The sequence below is a fragment of the Mustelus asterias genome, chromosome 9 (genome assembly GCF_964213995.1).
Source record: "Mustelus asterias chromosome 9, sMusAst1.hap1.1, whole genome shotgun sequence".
NCBI classification, from domain to species: domain Eukaryota; kingdom Metazoa; phylum Chordata; class Chondrichthyes; order Carcharhiniformes; family Triakidae; genus Mustelus; species Mustelus asterias.
The window spans coordinates 93,720,164-93,743,882 of NC_135809.1; the positions used below are offsets into that span (position 1 = coordinate 93,720,164).

The 23,719-nt window shown below is 40.8% G+C and overlaps 1 protein-coding gene across 1 annotated transcript in view; it reads left to right on the plus strand.

Annotated features, from left to right (window-relative positions):
• The window catches only part of dagla (diacylglycerol lipase, alpha), a 340,274-nt gene that overhangs the window by 241,248 nt on the left and 75,307 nt on the right, over positions 1-23,719 (plus strand). Inside the window, exons 10-13 of the mRNA XM_078220586.1 lie at positions 1,878-2,002; positions 4,734-4,890; positions 8,250-8,333; positions 10,568-10,645. Of these exons, the coding sequence (XP_078076712.1) occupies positions 1,878-2,002; positions 4,734-4,890; positions 8,250-8,333; positions 10,568-10,645 (444 nt within the window). The remainder of the gene's footprint in view (positions 1-1,877; positions 2,003-4,733; positions 4,891-8,249; positions 8,334-10,567; positions 10,646-23,719) is intronic.

Genomic DNA, 23,719 nt, shown 5'->3' on the forward strand with positions numbered 1-23,719 from the left:
TTTTTAAATCACATCCTTACTTGTGTTGCATTTGGAAAATGATGGATTCAATATACCCCTGAAAGTGAAAACAGTTTATATCACGGGCCAGACTGGAATTGTAATTTCAGTGAAGCAGTGCCCTCTGCTGGGACTGAAAGCAAAAAGTAAAAGCTATCCATTAAGTTTATAAGCTTGTGTCATTGTAGAATCCAACAACGAAGGCCATTTGGCGCATTATACCTGTGACTGCTTGCTAAAACAAACTATCCAATTAGTTCCATTCCTTTGTTCTTTCCCTGTAGCTTTGCTTTTTCAATTATATATCTAATTCCCTTTTAAAAGCTTGATTCTGCCACCCTTGCAGACCATGTATTCCAGATCATAACAATTCACTGCAAGAAAAATGTCTACTCACGTCCCAGCTATCAAATCTGTGGCCACTGTTTATCAATCCTGATAGCCGAAACAGTTCCTCCCTATGTGCTCTATCAAAATCCTTTAAATAATCTTGAGCACCTCAATTAAACCTGCCCTTAACCTTCTCTGCTATAAGGAAAACAATGCAAACTTCTCTAGTACAGTACTCCACATAAATCAAATCCCTGGTACCATTCCAGTCACAAAGCATTTATACTGTGCCATTAGGAATCTAAAACATTACAAGTTGAATATCTTGTTTCTGCACATTAAGAACCCATTTTGGTGGGAACTGTAAATTATGCCCACTATACTTCCAGCTCCTCCACTCTGCCTTTCCACTGCATTACACTCCAAAAAAATCCTTCAATCACTGAATATTCAGTTGCTTTTCCATTGTTCAGCAGCGTCGCTGCTCTCCCACCGCTCAGTGTTTTTTTTCACCTCTTTGACTTGCCTTAGGTTGTTTCTTTATCCTGAAGGTGCTATATAAATGCAACAATTCAGGTGTCCACTATTCTGACCTCTGAAATTGTAACAATAATGGATAATTGAGTAGTAAGTAGTCTAATAGTGTTCAGAGATGTCCACGTGTAACAGCCTTGATTTATAATCACCTGAAAATACAATTCCATTCTTGAAATTAACCACAGGTATTTGCCACTTTTTGAAATCATGTTATAGTATTTGAATTAATGAGAGGTCATTGTTTAGTTTTAGTTCATAGTATCACATTTGATAATCAATCGGCAATTGCAAATAAAATGAGACTAGTTGAATAATTGGATTTAGTTGCATTAAAATCCTGGCATGCAGGTGTATACGTATTACACATATGCACCTTTTAATTACATGCAAAACAGACTGGATATGGCTTACAAAGCAGCACAATCTCAAAAGTTTTAATGGTCATCTGTCTATAAAGAATGTAAATTTTAACAACAGGACAAGCGCTGGGTATACCCAGCCATCCCTTTCTGGTGGATAAGTCAACCTTCACGTTATATTCGTCAGTCTCTTCTATCTCAGCAATGCAGCTCATTATCTCTTTAATCAATTTATACTGCCTGCTTCTATGTATGAAGCTATGGATATATGACCCTTCACCCTCATCACAATCAAATCAGAATTGTATCACCTAACCAGATGAGATTGTCTCTTCCATGGAATAGTTGATGTGCGTGAAGTGCCGGCAACATTTCTTCACACACAAATGAGAACAAAATAATTTAGAAGGGTTTTGTATTTGAAGTGGGGTCTGCATAACATGACTAAGTAGGGAAGAGTTTTAATAAGGTGAAAAATAAATTATTTGCATCTGTCACATGAGAAGATTATGAATTAGTAATGAAATAGGATGTCTTTACTAATACCAGCTAGAAAGTGCTCCCAAAGCTTTGCAACTACTTTCATTTTTTTAAAAAGACTTCTTATTAATTTAGATCTATGAGTAAGTAATTTTTATTCTTTTTTTTTAGCAAGAAATGCACAATTATAAGGAGGTGTGCTACTATATGCACTTTGCACTGGCTGCCTATGGGTGGCCCTTGTATTTAATGCGAAACCCAACCTGTGGACTCTGCAAACTGGCCAGCTCATGCTCGTGAGTAGTATTAATTTCCTGAAAGTTGTAAAATCAATTCAATAAATTCAATTACACTGGGTTTCAGGGTTCTGGACCGTTATACTGTTCCATGGTTTATTCAGATAGCAAGCGTAAATGCTCTTTAACTTAAAAAGACAAAAACAGGGTGTTTGCTCTGTTGCCGTCACCTTTTAGCAAACATATCAGCCAAAATAAAAGATTTATCTCATTCTGAAAATGGTCTTAAATTAAATTAATGTGATCACTCATTACTTGTTTCCCAGTGAGTAGAAAACCACAGGATATCCTTGTCTCAGATTCATTACAATTTGAAGTTTGTTTGATAAACAGTTAAGAAAATTCCACTTGCTTGCTGAGGACATGGAGGAGATCAGATATTTGGGATAGGGAGGAGAAAAAGCAGAAAGACTTCCTGTGCCTGATCACTATCTAGTTGCTCCTACTAGGAAGTGTGTGATTGAACATCTGTTGAGAATAAGAATTGTTTCATGATCTGCCAAAAATTCCACTGGCACGCTCCATGCTCATGGCTGAAAGTTGGCCATTTGGCTGAAATACTGGAGGACAGCTGGTGCCCATGAAACTATCTCAACATGAGTTAATACCTATAAGAGAATAAACTGGAGGGTAAAAATCTGGAACCTATTTCAGTCATGAGATGGATTTAGGTTTGCAGTTGGGTTGCCAAGCTTTCCTTCGCAAGTAGGGGAAGTTCAAGAGAGAGAGCTTTTTTTTGCAAAAGTAAACGTTATTCATAAAATATCTGAAAGAACATTACAAACAATTAAAAATAACTATCACAGAGAGTGCAATAATATTCTAATAATTTCTACATAGATCATGTTGCAACCAATACAATTATAATACATGTAATATTCACTGTAAACATTCAATGCGAGTTATGCAGCACGAGGGATTCTATACAATTCCCAGCCCATTGGTGAAAGTTCTTAGGCAGCAACCTTTCCCCATTGCGCCTCTGCTGCGGCTGCCCCAAGCTTTGGTGCATCCCTTGACACATAGTCCTAGGCTTTGGAATGTGTCAGTGTGGAACAGATGCGGATAACCCTTTGCACTGGAGGACCAACAGGTTTCGGGCAGACCAAAGAGCATCTTTCACCAAGTGAATGATTCTCCAGCAGCAGCTGATGTTTGTCTCAGTGGCATCCTTGGGAACAGCCCATGAAACAAAAGGTATGTACTGATCAGCCATTCAGGATGGACATCTTAAATAGGACTTCCTTACATTCTGTTTATTTTCATATTTTTAATTGTATTATTGTTCCTAAGCTATCAAAAGACTTGTAGATGGCTAATGAGGACAACCAAGTATTAAAAGGATCAGAGGGAGTTGTTGAGAGACACCAAAGGCATAACAGAAAGCACCAGCAGAGAGTGAGAGAGGGAGATGTGCATGTGCGCGTGCATGCGTGCGCTTGACCGTGACCGAAAAAAGAGTAACAGGCAGAGGGAATGTTTACTGCAATAGAGAATGGTGAACACTAACGTTGAAGGAGAAAAACACAAAAAGGAGTGTAGCAGCAAACATGGGTGCGCAACAGGAAGAGGAGTAAGAAAGAAAGGATTACAGGAACAGTGTTTTCCTGTTTCCCTCACCCCACCCCACACACCTCTCTCCCTCCCTCCCTTCCCCCACCCCGTGCTTTCTCTGTAATGCTAATGGTATCTCTCAAGTACTCCCTCAGGTCATTTTACCTATGTCTGCCCTCCCCTACTCTTCACCCTGTTCCTGTAACCCCGCGCATTTACCATGGCTAATCCACCTAACCTACACGTCCTTGGAAACTAAGGGGCAGTTTAACATGGCCAATCCACCTAACCTGCACATCTTTTGACTGTGGGAGGAAACCATACCACATGGAGGAAACCCAGCAGACATGAGGAGAACGGGCAAAATGCACACAGTCACCCAAGGCCGGAATTGAACCCGGGTCCTTGGCTAACCACTGTGTCAACATGCCGCCCTGTGCCACCCTGATATGAACATAGACCAGGTACTGTAGGAAAGCATACTATATAATTTTGGATGCTAGATTAGAAAGATTGCACTACAAAAATCATCATTTTATTGTACATGTGAAGAATAACCTTAATGCAAGGAGTTATGAAGATGCATATTTAAGATTAATGGGAGTATTTAAAGCTGCTTGATGTGTTTGATTTCTGGGATGATATGGGAGTATCTGCACACATGGTATCGGATCTATAAATAAGAAATACATTTTAAATCGATTGGTCAGTTTTTCTTCAATATAGAATCAGATGGATGAGCAGCTTGAAAGAGGTGTGTGTGTATATGCACAAAATCAGCTGCATGCACTAAATGGGCCTGTGAGAGAAAATGGGCAATCTTTGTTTGATAATGCAGCAGTTAGAAATTGGATACAGTCTATTTTTAAATCTTCAAAACCATTGGTGCAGCAATTCTAAAGCTGGGATGTCTGGTCAGAGACAGTTAGATGGGCACACTGCAGTTAGTCTGGATGGGTTTTGATCTGGCCTGTTCTGAGGTATGCACCATCGGAATAGAATTTACCTCGACAGAAAGCAGTTGTGTTCAGTCAATGCTGAACAGCATCCTGTTCTGTCCTTTAATAGCATATGTGGAACCTGAATGTGGCATTCCAGTTGACCTCAGTGAACTGAAAACCAAGAATTATGTGATTAATTCAGTATTTTAAATTCTTTGTTATCTTCTATTTTCCAGATGTTGCTGTTTTTGCCTCCCTCGTCCCAGGTACGGTCCAAGTGTGACAGTTGAGGAAGACAACTGTTGCAACTGCAACGTCATTGCCATCAAACGTCACTTTCTGGATGAAAATTTTAGTTTTGTAGATATCGTGTATACTTCGTGCCATGATGCGGTATGTTGCTTTGTAGTAATTGTTAATGTTGGCTAGGACAGGAGGACTGCCCTTGATTTTCTTCAAAAGTTCCATGAGCTCTCTAATATCCACTTGGCAGGGCGGACTGAGTCTTGGTATAATATCTCATTTGAAAGGCAGCAACTCCAAGGTGTATAATTCTCTCAGTATTGCAGTGCCACCTAATTTGTGTGCTCAAACCTCCCAGAGGGTTGAGGCTTCAACCCCACAACCTTTTAACTCAGAAGTGTGAGTGCGACCACAGAACCAAAGTTCATGTTTGTTTCTTCCACAGAACAGCAAGTGACTTGGGTGTGTTACTTGTTTGTGACACAGTTAAAAAGTTCTGATGCCACAAAATAGTTAACAAATTGGGCAGTATCCATGAGGTTATATGTTAGCTAGAAACAACCATTCCCAGACAAATGTTGATTAATATGGTCTTGTTGTGCATTCATACTTGTCTTCAAGTTTATGGTCTTTCAAACCAGACACTTCCACTTCTTACCCACAAAATAGATGATAGTTGTATTTTTGCTTTTCTTTGTTCTAGTTGGTGCTATTTATTTAAATATTCAGATTTTCGAGATTTGCTTAAATATTAACCACGTACTGGTCATATGCTGGCAGTTGCTTTTGTCACTGCTGTTTATATTGTAGGTTAGGTGACCCCAGAAGTCCTGCAAGCAGGTTGCTGGTATGTTTTGATGGCAATAACCATCACCCCTTCCCTACCCCAAAATAAACAATCAGCAGATATTATACAATGTTAAGAAACTGGGACAGAATTTGTTTGTCACAATGACAGCAGATCTTCAGCAGAGCAAGGATTCCCAACTACTTCATGCCTGCATCTATTACATTGTCAAATTTGTGCTTGCACCAACACTGGTTGCAGCATGTCAAGTCATCTGCCTCAGGTAGGGAGGAGAATTGCTGCCGTTTAGCATAGTTAGTGATTAAAACTTCTATTCAGTTCAAAATTTTAATTTCTCCCTGTGACAGGTGCAACTGACCACTCTTGATCAACCTTTAAGATAAATTTAACTTCCTATCCATTGTCTGTAGTAACACGAGGGTACAAGGAATTGTGGTGATAGATGTTGCAATAGATATATATATGCTCAAGGGGACTATTTAAAAATTTTTTTTTACAGACAGTCAGTATGTCTGGAGGGAATGCAGCTCAGATGCTGAGAGAGCAAAATAATTACTCATTTTAGCCTAAGATAGAGTTAATGGACTTTTGTTTACAAAAAGAAAAGGTCCCCTGATGTTTTGATTAATGGAGTGGAAGGTGGGTTTCAGTATGCAGGATCATGTGATAATATGGTTAATGGGAGGAGCTAGGAATGTAGCAGAGAGAAAACAGCTTTTGAGTTCTGGCTGGGGTTTGTTTAAAGACAGAGGTCTGCAAGCTTAGAGTCATCGAGGTTTACAGCATGGAAACAGGCCCTTTGGCCCACCCTGTCCATGCCATCCAGTTTTTACCACTAAGCTGGTCCCAATTGCCCGCATTTGACCCATATCTCTCTATACCTATCTTACCCATGCACTGTCTAAATGCTTTTTAAAAGACAAAATTGTACCTGCCTCTACTACTGCCTCTGGCAGCTCGTTCCAGACACTCACCACCCTCTGAGTGAAAAAATTGCCCCGTGGACCCTTTTGTATCTTTCCCCTTTCCCCTCTCCACAAAATCTCTCAGAAAACTTCAAGGCTTTTTCCACTCATTATAGCAAGTATATTTATGGATGCAAACTGTATTTAAAGTGGATTTTGAGTCTGTAAGATGAATGTTACTTATTTGGAACTGAAACAGTGAATAGTTAGAAATCAGAGTTGTTTCTTTTCATGTTTAAACATTGTTCAGCAGGGAATAGTTAAGCTGCTTCATTTGTGAGAGTTATAGTTAAACTGTGTTATTAAATAAAGTTTGTTTTACTATAAAAGACCCCTAATTTGTCAGTGGAATTACTCCTGGAGTGAAGCATCTTGTCCCTCACATTTATGCCAAAATAGAAAACAATTGTTGTCGCCTAGTCTGGCTTGCTTATGTATTTTTGGATTCTGGTCCAGGGCACTAACAGAATGCACCCAAGGTTCCTGCTGCCCCTCAATTGTATGGTGAAAATGACACAATATTTGCTTCATATTAAAATATGCTTGCCCATTTTTGGGTGGAAGCAAGTCACTTCAAGTGGAAAATACCAGATTTGTTCTTGATTGGCAAGGAACCCGCAGAACACCACCATACCTGATTTTCTTCCCCAAATCACCCAGCTTACATACAAAACAACTTGGAATTAGCAGAAGTAATTGGGTACAATGCTACCTTATTGAATTGCATCCATATTTTTGTTTACTGAGGAACCTAGATGAAAGTCCCATGGTGCAGGACACCTGCAAAGTTGGAAAGAGGAGAAGTGAAGCAAGGCGTAACAGGAAATATAAATTATTTGACAAGTTTCTGTTTTAATCCAGGGGAAAAAAATGATTGATCTCCACATCAAAAAAATGATTCACAGAGGTGAAAAATTCCATACGTTTGAGACCTAACAAAAGAAAACAAGAACTTGCATTTATATCGTGCATTCACTTCCCTGCAGCATCCCAAAATACTGTACAACCTATGAATTCCTTCTGAAATGTGGTTACTGATCGGATGGGTAAACAGAGCAGCTGGTTTGTACACAACAAAGTCTGACAACAACAATAATATAAATGATTAGTCACTTGGTTTTTGGAGGTGTTGATTAAGGGATTAGTGTTGGGCAAGACACCAGAAGAACTCCCTGCTGTTCTTCAAAAAAGTGCTTTTACATCCAGCTGTGCACAGCCAGTTGAAGCCTCCGATTAATGCATCATTCAAAAGATGCCCACTCTGCCAGTGCAGCACTCCTGCATTGAAGTTTCAGACTGGATTAAACTCAAGGCTTTGGACTTGAACCTATGACTCAGAGCAAGGGTGTTACAATTGCGCCAAACTGAAAGTCTGAATTAGAGCAGAAGTATGTATGAAGATTCTTCATCTTAACTTGATTAAGATGCTGGAAGGTGGAAACCCAACAGAGTGGACAAAACGTTTCAGAGAATTGATGATCTTCGTCATAAAATGGTTTTAGTCCAATAAAACTTCACCCTTATGTTCAATGCAGACACCTTTTTTTTTCCTGTTGTGGAAAGAACTAATCACTAAAGCATTGAAATTTAAAACCAAAATATGTGAAAAACATTAACCAGTTGTTGCCTAACTCAACCTCTTAGGAGAAAATCTCAGCTCCTACAAAATTCACTTTGTAATAGTGTGTATTCATTAATTTTGTATGAATTTAATTAATTTGACATTTTATCCATAGGTTTTCGAAACACCTTTCTTTGTTGCTGTGGATCATGTGAAAAAGAAGGTGGTGATCAGTATTCGAGGGACTCTTTCACCAAAGGTGAGGTGTTACAAGCATTCTGAATGAAGAAAAGCGCAGACACTGCCTAGAATTCCATGCGATTAAAAAAGCCCCATGTCCAATAGAACAAGATTTTATAATAAGATCGAAGCTACAGGAAGGAATGGTTGTCTGTTTTCAAGTATTTATTTTTCTCGAGCAAATTAATCATCTGTTGCACAAAATAATTTGTCTCATTCTGAGACTTCACTTCTCACAGTGCATTTCTGGACATAGTCATGCCACTGAGAATGTACAAGCAGACACCCACCTTTGTGAGATACATGTGCATGAGACACCCACTGAGATACAAGATTGCATTCATATACTTAAGTGAAGATACATTCGAAGATACAAATACACATCTGTGCAGGCATATACCATAACATGAGCAGCCACTTGCATGTAAATCAGATACACAAATACTGACACCACTGGGATACAATCATCCACTGAGAAATGGCAGTCAGATATGTGTGCACACACATCCAGATACAGGTCTTTGCTCACAGCAGTTACAATTGAATATGCTAAATCACCCAGCTATATGTGTGTACAATTTTTTTGTGCAGAATATATTGTCAGCCTCCTTGTTACATTTAGTAGAGCATGAATTTTAAGCTGTGAACTAGTTGTCTTCCAAATGCAACATGAAATGATAATGATTTGGGAGCACTTTATAAAAGCATATAACACGTGCATATAACAATAAGCAGTGGGTAAGTAGCCCATACAGATCTTAAATGACTGGAAAATATGCATTGATTTATGAGGCTTTGGACATTCCAGTTTCCAGTGCTTTTTTAAAATTATTCTTCTTTGCTTGCAAAATACTATTGTCGTCGAACAATACACGATGAAATATTGCCTGGATTTCATCTCATGATTACTGAGGTTTTCCCAATCGACTATTGGGTGAAGTCATGCCACAGTAATTAGAACATCCCAGCTGGTTTCATCTTTGGTTATAGAGGTAACTGATCTTGGCCAAATCATAATTTTGAGAAGAGGGATGCTGTCTTTTTTTAAAATTCAGTCATGTTAGTGTCATAACAAGGCCAGATTTTATTGACCATTCCTAAAGCTCTTGAAAAAGGCCCTTGAACCACTGCAGTTTATGTAATCTAGTTAAACCCACAGTGCTGTTAGGGAGAGAGTTCCAGAATTTTGACCCAGCGATAGTGGAGGAATTGCAATATATTTTTAAATCAGGATGTTACATGACTTGAAAGGGAACTTGCTGGTGGCTGTGGTTCCATACGTCTGCTGCCCTTGTCCTTCCAGCAGTTAGAGAGTGACAGCATGGGTTTGGAAGATGCCGTTAAAGGAGCTGTAGCAAGTTGCTGCATTGCATCTTATAGATAGCACACCATGAAGCCGTGGTGCACTGATGATGGAGGGAATAATGTTTAAGGTATTGGGTGGGTGCCAATCAAGCAGGCTACTTTGTTCTGTATGGCATCAAGTTTCCTGAGTGCTTGGGCCTTTACTCTTCCAGGCTAGTAGAGAATATTCCATCACATTCCTGACTGTTGCCTTGGAGATGGTGGACAGGCTTTGGGGAGTCAGGAGGTGAATTGCCACAGAATTTCCAACCTCTGACCTGCTGTTGTAGCCCCTGTTCAATTTCTGGTCAATGTGACCCATTGGTCTCAGCAATGGTAACTCATAGAAAATCAAGGGTAAGTGGTGGGACTCTCTCTTGTTGAAGGTGGTTGTGACTTGAATTTCTGTGGCAGAGATGTTACTCATTGCTTACCAGCCCAAGCCCAAAAGTTTTCCAGGTCTCGCTGCATGTAGACACTGACTGCTTTCATTGCAGTAGCCTAAGAGCAAGAGAAAAAAGCAGCAATGTTCACACTACTGATCGTTGTTCAATGACTATTTGTCAAAATTGCATGATTATGGATATAGAGTGGAAGTGGACGAGAATAGAAAATACAGTTGCCCTGGTATCTATGTATAGCTACATCATAAATGCCTTGTTTACAGTTTTGCTACCTTCAGTGAGTGTCCAGATACAGTTCTTTCATCCAGCTGAGGATAGAACCAGTGTTGGCTGTACTCGGATGGCCTGTTAACTTCTACCACCTGGGCTAAAAAGTGAAGAGTGGCGCTATGGGTATGGTAATTAATGGCCACCTGCATCTGTGAAATCATAATTCAGGAAGAAGAGGAAAGAGAGAGAAAAAGGAAAACCAGTGACTCACAATGTGCTCTATTCTCACTAACAGGATGCTCTGACTGATCTGACTGGAGATGCTGAACGATTGCCAGTAGAGGGCCATCATGGGACTTGGCTTGGCCACAAGGTAACTGGAACTTTTTAATTGTATTCTTCAGTTGGAATATCTATGGTGCTGTAGGAAATAATTCAGAACTGTTCATTGTTGAGTTTTAATAGCTGGTCCTTTATTTTGTTAATTATAATAATTTGGTTTCATTGGTCAGAACTTGGTTTCATTAGTCAGAACATTGAATATGGGAGTTGGGGTGTCTTGTTGAAGTCATACAAGACATTAGTAAGGCCACACTTGGAATACTGTGTACAGTTCTGGTCACCCTATTATAGAAATGATATTATTAAACTAGAAAGAGTGCAGAAAAGATTTACTAGGATGCTACCGGGACTTGATGGATTGAGTTATAAGGAGAGGCTGAATAGACTGGGACTTTTTTGCCTGGAGCATAGGAGGCTTAGGGGTGATCTTATAGAGGTCTATAAAATAATGAGGGGCATAGATCAGGTAGAGAGTCAATCTCTTCTCCCAAAGGTAGGGGAGTCTAAAACTAGAGGGCATAGGTTTAAGGGGAGAGATACAAAAGGGTCCAGAGGGGCAATTTTTTCACACACAGGGTGGTGAGTGTCTGGAACGAGCTGCCAGAGGCAGTATTGAGGCAGGTACAACTTTATTTTTTAAAAAGCATTTAGACAGTTACATGGGTAAGATGAGTATAGAGAGATATGGGCCAAATGCGGGCAATTGGGACTAGCTTAGTGGTAAAAACTGGCATGGGCAAGTTGGGCCGAAGGGCCTGTTTCCATGCTGTAAACCTTTATGTCTCTAAATAAGTAATGTAACTTTCTTCCCCATACAAAGGCACAGAAAATTGGAATCACTCTGCTTTCTGCTTCTCTTTTAAAAGATTGGAAAATATCTTTTAATGCTGTCTTCATAAAACAGCATATCATCCAGTACCAAAGAGAGATTCGCTTTTTCTGAGCAAAATTGTAAATTCACTGCATATCAAGTTAAGAAATGTGCTGAGGAATGGAGCCTTTTCCATTTCGAGAACCCAATGCCTTACATTCTCAAATCAGATATTAGAAACAAAATATGCATTTTCTGCAGTGTCCTTGGAGTGTTAACCATATGATTGAATGGAAGCCATTAACTCAAAATACAGTGAATCTTAACAAGGAACATGCAAAATAAAGAAAATGCAATTTTGAGAATAGCCCATTTTGTTTATCATTGATATTGTAGCATTCTAACTCTTCCAGTCCACCATCTAGTTGCATTTTAAATACCCTAAAGTTTCTGTCTGCAGTTACCTATTTCATTAGCAAGATAAAGAATTGGGTATTGACATTCAACAATATTTGACAAAATGTCCCAAACATTTATCACTGTTTGTTTGCCGTGTTCCTTTAGATCAAGTTTATTTCGACACCTGGTTTTCATAGTGTCATTTTTCTTGTATCTTGTTTACAATTTATATATCTCCATTTTACTCAAGCTTCATAGTAATATATACTAGTTTATTTTAATTGATCCTCTATTGAAATTTCATTTTCTTTCACTTTTCACTTTTCTTTTTCACTAAGCTGTAGCTATGTTAGAAAAAGACGAACATTTCAGACCATCAATTTAAGATGTGTTACCAGCAAGAAATTGCAACTATTGTACAGTGATTGAGAAATCAGACAACAGTTGCATTGTGTATCTGTGGAATTATTATGGGTTTGATTACAATAGAGTGGAGGCAATAGCAGAGAGGTTATGTCACTGGACTTGTAATCCAGAGGCCCAGGCTCTTGGGAGACAAAGCTGGTGGAATTTAAATTCAATCAATAAATCTGGAATTAAAGCTAGTCTCAGTAACGGTAACCATTTAATGAAACAATTGTTGTAAAGACTAATGTCATTTAGGAAAAGAAATCTGCTATCCTTAGCTGGTCTTGCCTCCATGTGACTCCAAACGCATTGCAATGCTCTCTCAATGGCTCAGCACTATGGGTGTACCTATACCACAAGGACTGTAGTTGTTCAAGAAGGCAGCTAACCACTACCACCTTAAGTCAGAGTTAGAGATGGCAGTGAATGTGGCCCAGTATCCCATGAACAAATAGAAAAAAGTGGGACAGATGATTGTTTTTACACAATTCACAGCTATCCTGTATTATTTTAACTTCTGATGGAATAGAGTGCAGTCATTTGTGGCTCATCCACTGCTATCAATCCACCTTAAGAAATTAGAGAACCTTATGGTATAAAGGTGGACCTCTAAAAATTCCATCCACTTTGTCCCATTCTCCATGACCTTTAAAATCTTTCAATTCGCTTACTGAAAATAAAACTTGATGTAGTGAGAACTGATGGTATTGAAAACTATTTAAATGTCACATGCACTCTCACATGAGTAACCTTTGTGTAAGGGAGGTTATCAATGAAGCGAGTGTCTTGTGTTTGCAGTTTGCTGTTATCCTCTAGTTTAAAGACGCTATTAAAGACACTGAAATGATCAGGACAGCAGTGAATTGGGGAAGAGCACATTGCTGATAAAGTTATGTGTATGAATCTAGTGTTGGGTTAAAGCCAAATAAATGCTGGGAACTAGTTCCATGCATTTGCTCTCTCGGTCTTCCTATCACACAAAGTCCAACATGCCAGTAGGAGACCTGGAGTATAGGAAGTAATGGGTACCCTTTGGAAATATACAATCGAAAAATGTAAATATCAAAAAATTGTGGAAGTGAGAATAGTTTAGTGTGCGGAGTGCAGGCTTCAGGTCTCGAGTCTCTTGTGTCACTGCAAGGTTGGCTTGCATGTGGAATGTTTGTGTACAACATTTCCAGCAGGTGTCAGTATGCAACTGGTTACTATTCTGTCATCTCCAGGGAGAATATAGACAAATGGTGAAATGTTTAAAAGAAGCTACTGATTGAATTCAAAAAGTCCTCATATAACTGAATAAGATTTTCTGCCCCTAGGCACAAATCTGTTTACTGTTTATATGCATACTTTCATCCTTGATATTAAAGAATGCTTTTTTTTTCTTAAGCTTACCAGATGTAGGTTACATCTGTATTGTATTCGTTGCTCAGTTGCTGAAATTGACTGTAAAGAGAAGCAGATATGCCTTTCAATTGATTAGAAAGGAAGCAAGTGTGGTAAAATGCTGATTTATCATTGAGTCATAGAATCATACAGTGCGAAAGAGGCCCTTCGGCCCATTGAGTCTGCACCGACACGAGAAACACCTGATCTCCCACCTATCCCATCTACGAGCACCTGGTCCTTAGCCTTGAGTGTTATGATGTGTTAAGTGCTCATCCAGGTACTTTTTAAAGGATGTGAGGCAACCCGCCTTTACCACCCTCCCAGGGAGTGCATTCGAGACCAATACCATCCTCTGGGTTAAAAAGTTTTTCCTCATATTCCCGCTCAACCTCCTGTGCCTCACCTTGAATCTATGTTCCCTCGCAACTGACCCTTCAACTAAAGGGAATAGCTACTCCTTATCCACTCTGTCTATGTCCCTCATAACCTTGTACACCTCGATCAGGTCATCCCTCAGTCTTCTCTGTCCAACGAAAACAACCCAAGCCTATCCAACCTCGCTTCATAACTTAAATATTCCATCCAGGCAGCATCCTGGTGAATCTCCTCTGCAGCCCCTCCAGTGCAATCATATCCTTCCTATAATGTGGGGACCAGAACTGCACATAGTACTCTAGCTGTGGCCTCACAAAGTTTTATACAATTCCAACATGACTTCCCTGCTTTTGTGATTTATGCCTCAATTGATAAAGACAAGTGTCCCATCTGCCCTTTTCTCCACCCTACTAAAATGCCTTTCCGTCTTCAGAGATGTATGGACAAACCCGCCAAGGTCCCTTTGTTCCACAGAACTTCCTAGTGTCGTGCCATTCATTGAATATTTCTTTGTCAAATTACTCCTTCCAAAGTGTATCACCTCTCACTTTTCAGGGTTAAATTCCATCTGCCACTTACCTGTCCATTTGACCATTCCGTCTATATCTTCTTGTAGCACAATACACTCAGCCTCACTATTAACCACTTGGCCAATCTTTGTGTCATCCGCAAACTTTCTAATCCCACCCCTACATAGTCATCTATTTCTTTTATATAAATGACAATTAATAAAGGACCCAACACAGATCCTTGTGGTACGCCACTGGACACTGGCTTCCAGTCAATAAAGCAGCCTTCTGTTATCACCCTCTGGGCGGGATTTTCCGTCTGTGCTCACCCCAAAACCGGAAAATCTGCCTCCCCCCACCGCCCGCCTGCTACGATTCCCGTGGCAGGCAGGACAGGAATATTCCTCCCTCTGATTATTACAAGTGTGCCAATTTTGAATCCACTTTATTGAATTACCCTGTATCCCATGTGCATTTACCTTCTTTACAAGTCTCCCATGTAGGACCTTGTCAAAGGCTTTGCTGAAATCCATATAAACTACATCAACTGCACTACCCTCATCTCCACACCTGGTCACCTCAAAAAATTCAATCAAATTTGTTCGGCATGACCTCCCTCTGAATAAGCCATGCTGACCGTGATCAGGCCTTGCCTTTCCAGATGGAGATAGATACTCTCCTTCAGAAGGTTCTCCAATAGTTTCCCTCCCACTGACTGGTCTGTAGTTCCCTGGTTTATCTCTACAACCCTTCTTAAATAGCAGAACCACATTAGCTGTTCTCCAGTCGTCTGGCACCTCTCCCGTAGTCATGATGTGGAGATGCCGGCGTTGGACTGGGGTAAACACAGTAAGAAATTTAACAACACCAGGTTAAAGTCCAACAGGTTTATTTGGTAGCAAAAGCCACACAAGCTTTCGGAGCTGCAAGCCCCTTCTTCAGGTGAGTGGGAATTCTGTTCACAAACAGAGCATATAAAGACACAAACTCAATTTAGTATTCGCATTCCAACCATTATTCATGTAAATTGAGTTTGTGTCTTTATATGCTCTGTTTGTGAACAGAATTCTCACTCACCTGAAGAAGGGGCTTGCAGCTCCGAATTCTGTTCACAAACAGAGCATATAAAGACACAAACTCAATTTAGTATTCGCATTCCAACCATTATTCATGTAAATTGAGTTTGTGTCTTTATATGCTCTGTTTGTGAACAGAATTCCCACTCACCTGAAGAAGGGGCTTGCAGCTCCGAAAGCTTGTGTGGCTTTTGCTACCAAGTAAACCTGTTGGACTTTAACCTGGTGTTGTTAAACTTCTTACTGTGTTTACCTCTCCCGTGGCCAGAGAAAAATTGAAAATTTGGGTCAGAGACCCTGCAACCTTCTCCCTTGCCTCCCACAACAGCCTAGAGCTCAATTCATTCACACCTGGAGATTTATCCCCTTTAAGGCTGCCAACACCTCCAATACCTAGCCCTTCCTTATGTCAGTTTCCTCAAGAACCTCAGTCTCTCTCCCTGAATTCCATACCTTCATCCTCTTTTCTTAGGTGAAGATGAATATGAAGTATTTATTCAACACTCTGCCAATGTCTTCTGGCTCCACCCACAGATTGCCCTCATGGTCCCTAATAGGCCCTACTCTTTCCCTGGTTATCCTCTTCCCATTGATATATTAGCAGCCAGAGCTTTCTTATATCCCCTCTTTGTTTTCCTAATTGCTTTCTTAAGGTCCACCTTGCACTTCCTATACTTCACTAATGCCTCCACTGATTTTTCTCCCCTTGTACTTGTTAAAAGTCTTCCTTTTCCCTGTATTCCCTGCCCTGGAATGATGTGGGACATTCTAGGACGAGAGGGCATAATCTTATGATAAGGGGTAGCAAATTTAAAACAGAGTTGAGGAGCAACTACTTCTCCCAAAGGGTTGTGAATCTGTGGAATTCGCTACCCAAAGTGCAGTGGGTGCTGGGACAGTGAGCAAATTTAAGGAGGAGTTAGACAGATTTTTAATTGGTAATGGGTTATGGGGAGAAGGCAGGAAAATGGGGATGAGGGGCATATCAGCCATGATCGAATGGCAGAGCAGACTTGATGGGCCAAATGGCCTAATTCTGCTCCTATCTCTTAGGAACTTTTCCTGCTCACCATATCCTGAATATCTCTGGTCATCCATGGTTCCCTGAGCTTCTCCTTCCTATCACCCTAGATGGAACATGCTGGGCTTGCACCTTCCCCACTTCCTTTCTGAATACCCGTGTGTGTCCCCCCCCCCAACTGCTGTTCTGTAGATTTCCCCATTAGTAGCTGTTCCTAGTCTATCTTGGCTACATTCTTCCTTATTTTACTAAAATCCACTCTTCCCCCAGTCCAAAACCTTTTTTGCAACTTTTCCAACTCCTTGTCCATAACAAGCGTAAATTGTACCATGTTGTGATCACTAACAGGAAAATGGACCCCTCTTGTCCAGCTTCATTTCCCAGAATTAGGTTTAGCACAGCTCCTTCCCTTGTTGGACCCTCTACATATTGATCTAAAAAGTTCTCCTGTACAGATGTAAAGAAATCTACTCCATCCAAGCTCTTAAAACTATGTATATCCCAGTTAATGTTGGGAAAGTTGAAATAACTTAATATAATTACTCTATTGTTATTGTTTTTACACAGCTCCATGAATTATGCACATGTTTGCTCTTCAATATCCCTCTGATTATCTGGGGATCGATAATAAACACCTAACAATGTGGCTGCCCCTTTTTTATTCCTAAGCTCCACCCATGAAGCGTCATTTGATGCCCCCTCCAAGATACCATATCTCCTTAGTGCAGTAACTGACTCCTTAACTAATAATGCAATGCAGCCTCCTCTTTTACCTCTTCCTATGTCTCGCCTGAGGATTCTATATTCCGGAATGTTGAGTTGCCAATTGTGCCCATCCTTCAACCATGTCTCTGTGATGACCACTATATTACACATCCATGTGTCAATCATCGTTCTCAACTCATCCGTTTTACCTGCAATGCTCCTGGTGTTAAAGTAGAGACCATCTAGTCTGGCCTTACTTGAAACTTAATCCAGCTGCACTCCCTCTGACCTGATTGGTTTACTGTATTATGCTGTCCCTATTCTGCTAATGGTCTGTGTCCCCTCCCGCTGCCCAATTAGTTTAAACTCCTCCCAATATTTCAGCTTTTCTTGGGTACAGTGTCGCACTTGAGCAAAGTCAATTGCAAAACCCTGTACACAAGTTTACATATTGTAACTACATTGGGCAGAGTTGTGGAGGGGCAGTACCTCACTGCATATATGCTTCATTTCCTCTTGGTCAGAATGACACAGCAGATCATATGCACTGTTTCTTAGAAAGTATCACATTGAAACAGGAACAGGCACAGGTGAGTAGCGGTGGTTACAAAAAGAGGGGGGCTTGATCCAAGTCATGGGTCTTAGTGCATGCAGAAGTAAATGGACATGGAAGGCAACTGGTGAGAAACCGGAGAGAAAACTTATTTGAGTACCTGGCTTTGAACTTTGTTTGACATGCAACTTTGAATTGGAATATGAACTGGAACTGGCTGAGGACCCAATTCTGGTCGGACCTTAACTTTCTGAACATTGACTAAGAGACTCTCTTTCTGTTTTGGAGTTAAAAAATCAAAAAGCAGTACCTGAAGAACAGTAATCTCCCAGTTCCATGTCCTACTGAGCAGAGGAATAGCAAGATTAATTGATGAAATAAATAGCTAGAGAAATGGTGTAGGAGGGAGGGCATCAGATTTCTGAGGCATTGGGACCAGTTCTGGGGCAGGTGGGACCTGTAAACTGGCTGAGTTACATATTAACTAGATTGGCACTGATATACTTGCAAAGAGATTCGTTAGTGCTGTTGGAGTGGTTTAAACTCGCTTGTCAGGAGAGATTGGAACCTGAGCTGTAACCCAAATTGGAAGCAAGTTAAGTTGTTAACAGGAAGTTGAAATGGGACTAGAATGCAGTAGAAACAAAGCAAAGCATCAAGTATGCATTGAATGCAGAATGATGTTAGAAAGACAACGTTAAAGGCACTCTACCTGAATGTGCACAGCATTCATAACGAAGTGGATGATCTAAAGGCACAAATACAGGTAAATGGGTTTGATATAATTGCCAATGTGGAAGCATGGCTGCATGGTGACCAAGACTGGGAACTGAATGTTCAAGGATATTCAACATTTAGGGAAAGGACAGACGAGAAAGCAAAGGAGGGGAAGTTGCATTGATAATAAAGGATGGGATCAGCACAGTACAAGGGAGGATGTCAGATCGGAAGAACAATATGTGGAATCTGTTTGGATGGAGCTCCGAAACAGCAAAGCGTAGCGGATGTTGGTTGGATTTGTTTATAGGCCATCTTAATAGTAATGGTAATGTGGGTCATAGTATTAATCAGGAAATAAGAAAAGTGGACATATTAGCGAGAGACAACATGGTTTTGTGAAGGGGAGGTCATGTCTAACTAACTTGATCGAGTTTTTCGAGGAAGTGATGAAGATGATTGATGAGGGTAGGGCAGTGGATGTTGTCTACATGGACTTCAGTAAAGCCTTTGACAAGGTTCCTCATGGCAGACTGTGGCAGCAGGTGAAATCGCATGGGATCAGAGATGAGCTGGCAAGGTGGATACAGAACTGGCTCTGTCATAGAAGACTGAGGGTAGCAGTGAAATGGTGCGTTTCTGAATGGAGGGCTGTGACAAGTGGCATTCCTCAGGGATCAGTGACCTTTGCTGTTTGCAATATTATAAAATGATTTGCAGGAAAATGTAACTAGTTTGATTAGTAAGTTTGCGGACGCCACAAAGGTTGGTGGATTTGCGGATAGCGATGAGGACCATCAGAGGATACAGCAGGATACAGATCGGTTGGAGACTTGGGCGGAGAGATGGCAGATGGAGTTTAATCCGGACAAATGTGAGGTAATGCATTTTGGAAGGTCTAATACAGATAGGAAATATACAGTAAATGGCAGAACCCTTAAGAGTATTGATAGGCAAAGGGATCTGGGTGTACAGGTACACAGGTCACTGAAAATGGCAACGCAGATGGAGAAGGTAGTCAAGAAGGCACATGGCATGCTTGCCTTCATCGGCCGGGGCATTGAGTTTAAAAATTGGCAAGTCATGAAGCAGCTTTATAGAACCTTAGTTAGGCCTGCACTTGGAATATAGTGTTCAATTCTGGTCGCCAAACTCCCAGAAGGATGTGGAGGCTTTGGAGAGAGTACAGAAAAGATTTACCAGGATGTTGCCTGGTATGGAGGATATTAGCTATGAGGAGAGGTTGGAGAAACTTGGTTTGTTCTCACTAGAACGACAGAGGTTGAGGGGCGACCTGATAGAAGTCTACAAGATTATGAGAGGCATGGACAGAGTGGATAGTCAGAAGCTTTTTCCCAGGGTGGAAGAGTCAATTACTAGGGGACATAGGTTTAAGGTGCGAGGGGCAAGAAATAAAGAAGATGTACGAGGCAAGTTTTTTACACAGAGGATGGTGGGTGCCTGGAACTCACTGTCGGGGGAGGTAGTGGAAGCAGATACGATCGTGACTTTTATGGGGTGTCTTGACAAATACATGAATAGGATGGGAATGGAGGGATATAGTCCCGGAAGGGTAGGGGGTTTTAGTTCAGTTGGGCAGCATGGTCGGTGCAGGCTTGGAAGGCCAAAGAGCCTGTCCTTGTGCTATAATTTTCTTTGTACTTTGTTCTTCTTTATGTTGTGGAGATGCCGGCGTTGGACTGGGGTAAGCACAGTAAGAAGTCTCACAACATCAGGTTAAAGTCCAACAGGTTTATTTGGCAACAGTTTTCAGAGTCTCAAGCTCCTTCATCAGGTGAGTGAGAACTTGTGTTCACAAACAGGGCATATAAAGACACAAACTCAATTTACAGGATAATGATTGGAATGCGAGTCTTTACAGGTAACCAAGTCTTAAAGGTACAGACAATGTGAGTGGAGAGAGGGCCAAGCACAGGTTAAAGAAGTGTGTATTGTCTCCAGCCAGTTGAGGCCGTTCTCATGTTCCGCACACATGATGATGGCCTCAACCGGGATCTTGGGTTCGTGTCACACTATCTGTAACCCCTACGATTTCCCTGGGCTTGCAAAATCTCACTAACTGTCCTGGCTGGAGACAATACACCCTCTTTAACCTATGCTTGGCCCTCTCTCCACTCACATTGTGTTTACCTTTAAGACTTGGTTACCTGTAAAGACTCGCGTTCCAATCATTATCTTGTAAATTGAGTTTGAGTCTTTATATGCCCTGTTTGTGAACACAAGTCCTCACTCACCTGATGAAGGAGCTTGAGACTCCGAAAGCTAGTGCTGCCAAATAAACCTGTTGGACTTTAACCTGGTGTTGTGAGACTTCTTTATGTAGCATGGGTAATACTGTGATCATGGGTGACTTCAATCTGCACATAGACTGGTCAAACCAAGTAAGCATTAATGCTGTGGAAGATGAGTTTCTGGTGTGTGTTAGGGATGGCTTTCTAGGGCAGTATGTTGAGGAGCCTTCTAGAGGACAGGCTATTCTCGATCGAGCATTATGTCATGAAAAAGGGCTAATCGATAATCTAGTTTTAAAATAATCTGTACGGACGAGTGACCACAATATGATAGCATTTTACATTACATTTGAAAGTTAAGAAGTTCAATCTGACGGCAGGGTGTTAAAGTTGAATAAAGGAAATTATGAAGGTATGAGAGATTGGCTGAGGTGGATTGGGAAAATACGTTGATAGGTAATGGTTAATCGACAAAGGACTATTACATAGCTTACAGCATCTGTACATTCCTTCAAGGTGTTAAAAACCCAAAAAAGCAAGTCAATCGTGGCTAACAAAGGAAGTTAAGGATTGTATAGGATTAAAAGAAAAAATTTATAAAGATGCCAGAAATAGTAGTAAACCTGAGGATTGGGAAGGAAGGCCAAGAAACTGATAAAGAAAGGGAGAACAGAATACAAATGCAATCTAGAAAAATGCTTAAAAACAGACTGGAATAAAAGTTTATTTTGGTATGTAAAAGGGAAACATTTAGCTAAGACAAATGTGAGTCCATTTCAGGCAGAGACGGGAGAGTTCATAATGGAGAATAGAAAAATGGCAGAGAAGCTAAATGATTACTTTGTGTCTGTTTGCACTCAGGAAGACACAGAAAATCTCCCAGATGTTAAGATCCAAGGGACAAGGGGGAATGCAGAAATGAAGGAAATTCAAGAGCTTGTATTGCAGAAATTAATGGGACTAAAAGTGATAAGTCGCTGGGATCTAATATGATGCATCCCAGGGGGTTGAAAGAAATTGCTGCAGAGATAGTGGATGCATTCATGATCATCTTCCAAAATTCTATAGATTTTGGAATGGTTCCTGAAGATTGGAAGGTAGCAAATGTCAAATGTCATAAGGGAGGGAGAGAGAAAGAAAAGAACTACAAACCTGATAGCCTATCATAAAGGATGTAATAAATGGACACTTAGACAATTGTGATCTGATTGGGCATAGACAGCATGGATTTACAAATAGGAAATCATGTTTGACTAACTTATTGGAATGTTTTGAGGATGATCCGAATAAAATTGATGAAGTAGAGTTGATGGACATAGTATATTGGGATTTCCAGAAGGCCTCTTCCTTACAGGAGATTGATTAGCAAAATAAAAACACATGGGATAGGAGGCAATATACTGGCATAGACTCAGAATTGACTAACAGGCAGAAAACAGAGAGAAGGAATAAATGGGTCATTCTGGTGTTGGCAGGCTGTGGCTAGTGGGGCACCACAAGGATCAGTAGTTGGGCCCCAGCTGTTCACAATATGTATCAATGATGTGGATGTGGGGACCAAACAATATTTCCAAGTTCATGGATGATACAAAGCTAGGTGGTAATGTGTGTTGTGAGGGAGATGAAAAGCAGCTACAGGAGGATTTGGATAGACTTAGTGAGTGGGCAAGAACATGGGGCGGCATGGTAGCACAATGGTTAGCACTGCTGCTTCACAGCTCCAGGGACCTGGATTCGATTCCCGGCTTGGGTCACTGTCTGTGTGGAGTTTGCACATTCTCCTCGTGTCTGCGTGGGTTTCCTCTGGGTGCTCCGGTTTCATCCCACAGTCCTAAGATGTGCAGGTTAGGTTGATTGGCCATGCTACAATTGCCCCTTAGTGTCCTGAGATGCATAGGTTAGAGGGATTAGCGGGTAAATGTGTAGGGATGTAGGGCTCGGGTGGGATTGTGGTCGGTGCAGACTCGATTGGCCAGATGGCCTCTTTCTGCACTGGAATCATAGGGACAGATGGATCATATGACAGATGGAAAATAATGTGGAAAAGCATGAGGTAATTCACTTTGGTAGAAGGAACAGATGTGCAGAGTACTTCCTAAATGGTAAGAAATTAAAAAGTGTAGATGTACAAAGGGACCTGGATGTTCTTGTCCATAAGTCATTGAAGGCTAACATGCAGATGCAGCAAGCTATTAGGAAGGCTAATGGTATGTTTGCCTTTATTGCAAAAGGATTTGAGTTTAAGAGTAGTGAGGCCTTGCTTCAATGATAGAAACTTGGTTAGACCGCACCTGAACTACTGTGTCTGATTTGGTCCCCTTACCTCAATAAGAATATTATTGCCATAGAGGGAGTGCAACGAAAGTTCACCAAACTTGTTCTGGTGGCGGCAGGGCCATTTCATGAAAAGAGATTGGGCAAACTGACCCTGTCTTCTCTAGAATTTCAAAGAATGAGAGGTGATTTCACTGAAACCTACAAAATACTTAAAGGAATAGGGTAGATGCAGGCCTCCCTGGGTTGGGGAGTCTAGAACCAGGGGACACAATTTCAAAATAAGGGGGAAGCCACTTACGACTGAGATGAGAAGGAATTTCTTTACACAGAGGATTGTGAATTCTCTACCCCAGAGGGATGTGGAACCTCAGTCATTGAATCTGTTTAAAGTAGAAATTCATAGATTACTGATTAACAATAATGTAAAGGGTTATGGGGACAGTGTGTGCAAAAGCATTGACATGTCTGACCATGCATGATCATATTAAATGGTGGAGCAGGCTGGACGGGCTGAATGATCTACTCCTGTTCCTGTGATTGCACTGGTAAATAGCTTAGCTATCTGGTTAACTATATAGGAAAGATCAAAATCGTAAATACAGCATTCAATAAAGAG